This window comes from Aspergillus niger, assembly GCF_000002855.4.
Source record: "Aspergillus niger supercontig An04".
NCBI lineage: Eukaryota > Fungi > Ascomycota > Eurotiomycetes > Eurotiales > Aspergillaceae > Aspergillus > Aspergillus niger.
The window spans coordinates 807,967-813,966 of NT_166539.1; the positions used below are offsets into that span (position 1 = coordinate 807,967).

Consider the following 6,000-nt stretch of genomic DNA (forward strand, 5'->3'; position numbering starts at 1 on the left):
CGACACCGTCGATGATACATATCACGACCCCGCTTGGGATACGCTTGACCACTTCTGAAAAGGGCGGCAGAGGATCGTCACATCTTGCCTCGCAATGGTGTGAAGACGCTCATCTACCAAAAAGCTGAGATCTAAACTGTTAGTCTCTGCGAGATTAATGATTACTTGGTCGATCAGAGATCTCATCATCTCTGTGACTCCAGCCTGGCTATCTTGGGCGTTGCAGTGTTGCCGGCAGAAGAAGGCGATTGGTATTATTGGTATAGTGGGGTCGAGAGACTTGAATAACACCGAACACATGTAGGTTAGTGGCGAGCTAAAGTTTTGTTGCAAGATATCCTGTTCCATGTTGGAGTCCTCCCAAGACAAGCATCTTCCTTCTCTCAGTGGTGATAACGCCGATCGTAAGGTCTACAATTTCAACTTTGGGAAAGGGATCCGACAAATGAAGAGCAGTGAGAAGCTGCTCAGTCGTGATATATACCCGAGTAGCCTAAGAAGCCATAGCGCCATGGTATGCGAGTACTAGAAGGAGATATTAGTAGCAGGTATGAATGCGCCAAACCATTCAGCCGAACGAGACACCATGAAACTCACTCGGTTGTATTTGTCTCAAGTAATCTCGTAAAATGGCCTCACACCTCTCCCACTATGCTGTAGCTTGGATTAGGGCTTTAATATCCTCCCTTATTGCGTCCTGCCCTTCACGATCCGGACCACGTCCCTACCCATGTCATGTACTTCGATGCTCAAACAGGACTTGACGGCCTTTTCAAACGCATTTGCCTTTTCGGTGACAGTAATACTGATGAAGGTTTCAAGGTGGGCCCATAATCATCTTGTTGTACAATTGCCTCTCCTACTTCCAGCGTACCTCGAGAAGCTAGACGAATGTGAGACGCTGATTCTAAGCAGTGGAGGAACAATCCTTACCGCTCTTGTTCTTAGTTACACACGCCGATCAACAACGCCAACAGTGACAACTATACCTTGCAACAACCGCAGCAGCAAACTCAACATCTCCTGCGACCCGACGCTATTCCAACATTTGCCCAAAGCACTAGTTCATAGTCAACTTTGTCGCAATTCGGTTAATCTTTCGGCAATTCATGATGATCACGCTATGTCTGTCATTGCAATTTGAAACCGCATGCATGGCATATGCCATCCGATGCGAGTGGCAATAAACTCAGAGCTATCTCGATTATGTTCCGATTTGGGGTAGGCCACTGGCATGTATAGCTAGCTTGTAATGACCAATACACTGATGTAGAATAAAGCATTGGCAGAAGTGTTTAAGGTGGGGGCATCTTGGACCCGCCATCGATTGATTCACATTGCGCTTTGCTGATAAATCAGCATTACAGAATGGACTCTATTTCTGTGATAGCGGTGCAGATAGCAGCGGACCGCCCTCAAAATCAAGAGAAAAGTCTAAAGCCCAAGCGTGGTCTCTATACCGTCAACCCTGTAGAAAGATAACTCCAGTCCTGTCGTCTGATTCTAAGATGCAATCCTGGTCTAGACCCATTGCCATGAATCAACGCATGAACTGCCCAACAAGCTAGTATATCCTACCAAGCCAAAATATCCTCGTCAATATATAGTATGTACACCGAAGGGAAGAACCTCGTCATTATATTCTCTGTCGATCGCAGTGTTCCAGCACATACGTCACAACTGAATTCGAGAGACAATGCATATGTATTTGGTCAGTTGTAAAAGTTACGGGAAGTGGGATTGGAGACATAGGCCTTGGGCGTCATTCGAAGGTGGTGAGGTGAAGGCGGAAACGATGGCTCAGGTGTTGTTGGCAGCGCGTGAGCGGATAGATCGGGAGTCCAAACAGGGGCCCGCTGGGAAGCCACTCGTCCAATATGTATGGGAGAAGATGGATGCGGTGACTGTGTGCTGCTGTGAGGAGTCGCCTCGTCGGAAGGCGGGTCGTCAGATGATGACGGGTCCCATGAAACATGTCGCTCTAGCGGGACGCGGGTCCGAGGGGAGGCTTCCTCACTATATTCGTCGCTCCCAGAAGAAGGACTATAAGATCCATCGTCGATGTTGAAAGGTTGACTAAGATTGTTTTGACGGCGTCGTTGAACTGCTTGGTCCAGTCTGGCTGAGGCCACAGAGTCGATGCGGTGCGTTTGTTCGGATAGCAATACGCTGCGGGATCGTTGCAAGAATGGTCTTGTCCGTCGACCCGCATCATTCCGGGCCTGTTTGATTTTTTCAATTTCATGATTATAGGAGCTTCTCCGATTCAATAAGCGTCCTCGGCCACCGCTGCTGTCGAGAGATTCGATCGAATGGCCGGTAATGTTATCTGTTCTCGCGTGGACGCGACTCGGGGAGAAAGCCACTCGGGCCCGCATTTTCTGAATGGCCAAGTCCAGGGCCAACTCAATGGCGCAGTGGTTGCGAATTCGCCCAAGCTTAGGCCATGTGGCACGCTCGCCGCTTAGGCATGCTTCAAGCATAAATTCCGTGGTCGGATTGCGTAACATTACGGGAATCCGAGAATATTGTATTTCCGGATATATGTTGATATCTCCGGAATATTTCTGGTTTACAATCGAAACTGTTTTAGTCAAAGACGTTGGGAAGATCCCCAGCTCGGACATGACTGTCATCCGATGGAGAATTTCATCCTTGGCAAGATAGGTGATAGCCCGGAGCCAGCGAGAAGCGGTAAATGTGTTTTCTAGATATGGATCTGGCCCATCATCCTTGGGAAGGAATGGAACAACATGGGGATTGACCTGCGACACGATGAAGTGGTTGACGTTGAACATCTCTGACAGACGAGTCATAGGGAGATCACCGTCCACGGAGCCGTCGATGTATTGCCTATGAAGGTCGCTCCATGGAACTGGTTCTCCCGTTAGTGGGTCCTTAGCCATGAGGGCGTAAGGCGAGAAGACAACCGGGACGGAACATGAGACGGCCCTGTTGAAGTCAGCATCAACTCATATACGTCTGAAGACAGTCAGGACCCGGTAGGGGGATATCATACACAGCAGACCAGATCAACACATTAGGCGCCGTAATGTAGTTCAATAATTTGGGTAGCTCGTAGATGCCAGCACTGGAAACGCAAATGTTGAGGATGCGTCGTGTTCGGTTATATGCCTCCTGAAAGGTGATATCGCCCAACCAATTTCTTACCACCTTGGCTAGATGAGAGATGTCCAGGAACGAACCATATTTCAAGAATCTCGCTGTCTTCTGAAGAATAGTATCTTCTTCAGTCCCTTCCCCGAAAACAGCAAAATCCCCTTCTGTAAATGAATCCAGCAGAGCCGGCAGTTCATCCTCAGTACGAGTACAGAAGACCGCACACACAATACTGCCCGCAGACGCGCCAGAGATGATTCGCGGGAGAAGGTTAGCTTGCCATAGAGCCTTGAGTACCCCAATATGATTCATGCCAAAAGTGGCTCCCCCGGAGAACAGCAGCGCACTGCGTCCGAAAGCCTGTCTCGCGGCGAGCAACTGGTCCAGAATATACCTTGATTCCACCACATCGCACCGGTTTCGATCTGCTAGTTCAACCAACGATAATATTGTTTCCAGAGCGGTATCAATGTATTGATCGATGAGGTTCTTAGTCCCGAGATGAGCATGCTTGTAGAGAGACGCGTTGCTCATGTTGCCCAAATCGCGGCTCAGAGACGTGCGGATAAGGAACAACATGCGACTGATATCACAGTTAATCCGGGCATCGTCCAGCTGCTTGAGACGATCGAGCACGAGATGAGGGTCATAGTCGGGACACTCAAACGTTTGCTTCCAGGCAGAGTTATTCTCCAACTCATCCAGTTCACTCGCAGCGTCTCGCCATTCTTCATACGTCACAGCCTGGAATGACGTTAGTTGACAGCCATGCTGGCTGCTTCGGAATCCCAAAAAAAAACCTCCTGTAACTCACATTGCGCTTCTTGAGGTACAAAGCTTCCTTTCGCTCATCCACGGCAGCACGCAGTCTGCGTTCTTTTGGGGACTGTCCATTCCCATAGGAGCCCCACGTGTCCCCCGCCCATGTCAACGAGTTTTTGACGACGGCCGACAGCGAGGGAAGAGAAACGGACTTGAGGACGGAGCGACGGGGTCTATTTGACGTCTCCAGAGATCGGGGTTTGCCCTTGACATGACACTGAGGTCGAACAAGTGAGGAATCATGCAGGATGGACATGACCGGCTTCAGGGTGCATCAGGCTCGCATCGGTGCGGAGATGGAGGGGAAACTAAGTTTGGATTGGAGAGGGTGCCTAAACCGGGAAGGCAAATCGGAGATCTTAGCGGATTATACCCGAAAAAGCATTCGAGAGGTACTACCCCTAGGCAGAAGTAAAGAAGTGGAAGGAAGGGAGGAGGTTGGTGATGTTGGGAATGTAAGTCGGAGCAGCAGTGGGAAGTAGATAGATGTAGCCGCAAGAGTTAAGTGTGCCGCGTCTTTAGCAGGTCAGGCACGAGGCAAGGCCAGTCCTTCCGTCAGTCAGCCGGATCCATGCATTTTTACAGTGCCTTGGTCTTCTGCCAGGAATGCCACACTGAGAAAATGGCCACTCTTTCTCCCCAGACGTCACGAGGCAGCCTGTCCCGCATGCCTGATTGGTTCCCCGGCTTTCCAGCGGGTGCTGCCGATTGCCCCAGTCACGGGATGGGGGATGGGGATTACTGTCTAAGTATTGTTCACAGAACAACTTATGCGGGTTGTTGCTCAAAGAGCCTAGAACCACTCTTCATCTTCCATCTTTATCATCATCGATGAACACCCCATGTCCTCATCCATAACAACTAGACTCTTATCTAGTGGACCCCGACACCGGATCCCCGATCGGCATTTGTACAATTGTCAAAGTATGTGTGCGATGGCGATTCCTCCATCCGATGGCCCATACATCCGGTGATATCATACCCCCACAATCGTCTGCTGCATTCCCTTTGCATGCTAAAATCTGCAGATCAGTAAAACTTAAAAGAGATTTCCACTTCATGCCTTATTACCCGGTGTCAGATCCAGCCGGATCGGGAACTGCGCTAAATTGGACCTAAGATGGCGACCTTGGTTCACAAGCCTGGCATGGATGGTTCAATCTCCTCGGACCCTATAAGCATCTGCTGTATGTTTTTTCCTGCCTTTCTCACTTCTCGAGAGTTTTGCAACAAAACATCATATCCCAGCAGAGCGGAACGTCTTGCGTCATGGGTGTTAGTGGTCTCGCCGATGAACGAGTAAAGACCAAAGGGACATCACCCATCACTGCAAAGACACCGTAGCCATACAGGATCATGCAAAATGCAGCTGAAATGCCCTCAAGATGGACGCTGGTCGGAATCGACTCTTTCCAAGAAGGGGACCTTCCTCTGTCGGAACGGTCAGGCGAGCCCCACGCCCGCTTCACATGCTTCACCACCACTCGTCAACCCCTGCCCTGCATGTGAAGAGGGAGAGATAATCCACCATCTGGTTGGCACTCTATCACGCAAACCTCTCGTATCTCAGACACACATGATCTAGACTCGAAGTGGGACACGATAAAACCAGGCTGACCACCCACACATGTCAAAACATACCAGCCATCTTATCAAGATGTCGACATCTGACACACCCAGTCCCGGATAGCCTGTCTCGCCTGAGCCTCGACACCATGTTCTCTCCAGAAATGGCCGGCTCCCTCGATCTCTACCGCCTGGAACCTACTCCCCGGTGCATGGGCCAGTTCGGCTGACCATTTTTCTAATTTACTCGCCGACGTGAATGTGTCCTCGTCGCCGAAGATAGCCAATGTCTCATGCGCACACAGTTGATCGGCTGGCTTGGGACAGGGTATCTGTCCCTGTTTCCCTTGCCCAGGTGCCGATGATGTCTGCGCACTTGCATCAAGCGACATCTTCGAAAACAGCGTCAAGAATTGATTAACCGGTGGCAGAAGCGGCGACACAAGGAGATAAGAAACAGCAGCAGTGAGTTTGATACTGTCCGCCGCGGAT

General features: G+C 50.2%; 3 protein-coding genes across 3 annotated transcripts; 1 reads left to right on the forward strand and 2 right to left on the reverse strand.

Annotated features, from left to right (window-relative positions):
• Positions 1 to 1,712: 1,712 nt before the first annotated feature.
• Positions 1,713 to 4,198, reverse strand: An04g03220 (uncharacterized protein; the record flags this gene model as incomplete). Its single annotated transcript, XM_001401653.1, has 3 exons — positions 1,713 to 2,952; positions 3,020 to 3,864; positions 3,935 to 4,198. The coding sequence occupies 3 exons, from the start codon at positions 4,196 to 4,198 to the stop codon at positions 1,713 to 1,715; spliced, it is 2,349 nt and encodes a 782-aa protein (XP_001401690.1).
• A 40-nt stretch (positions 4,199 to 4,238) lies between these two features.
• An04g03230 (hypothetical protein) lies at positions 4,239 to 4,691 on the forward strand (the record flags this gene model as incomplete). Its single annotated transcript, XM_059747410.1, has 2 exons — positions 4,239 to 4,397; positions 4,473 to 4,691. 2 exons carry the CDS (start codon positions 4,239 to 4,241, stop codon positions 4,689 to 4,691), a joined length of 378 nt encoding a protein of 125 aa, XP_059603598.1.
• Positions 4,692 to 4,735: 44 nt separating this feature from the next.
• Positions 4,736 to 5,984, reverse strand: An04g03240 (hypothetical protein [truncated ORF]; the record flags this gene model as incomplete). Its single annotated transcript, XM_059747411.1, has 7 exons — positions 4,736 to 4,789; positions 4,833 to 4,936; positions 5,014 to 5,084; positions 5,155 to 5,350; positions 5,435 to 5,500; positions 5,584 to 5,684; positions 5,764 to 5,984. Coding segments are annotated over 7 exons (813 nt in total), but the record flags the coding sequence as incomplete, so codon positions are not given.
• Between the last annotated feature and the right edge of the window lie 16 nt (positions 5,985 to 6,000).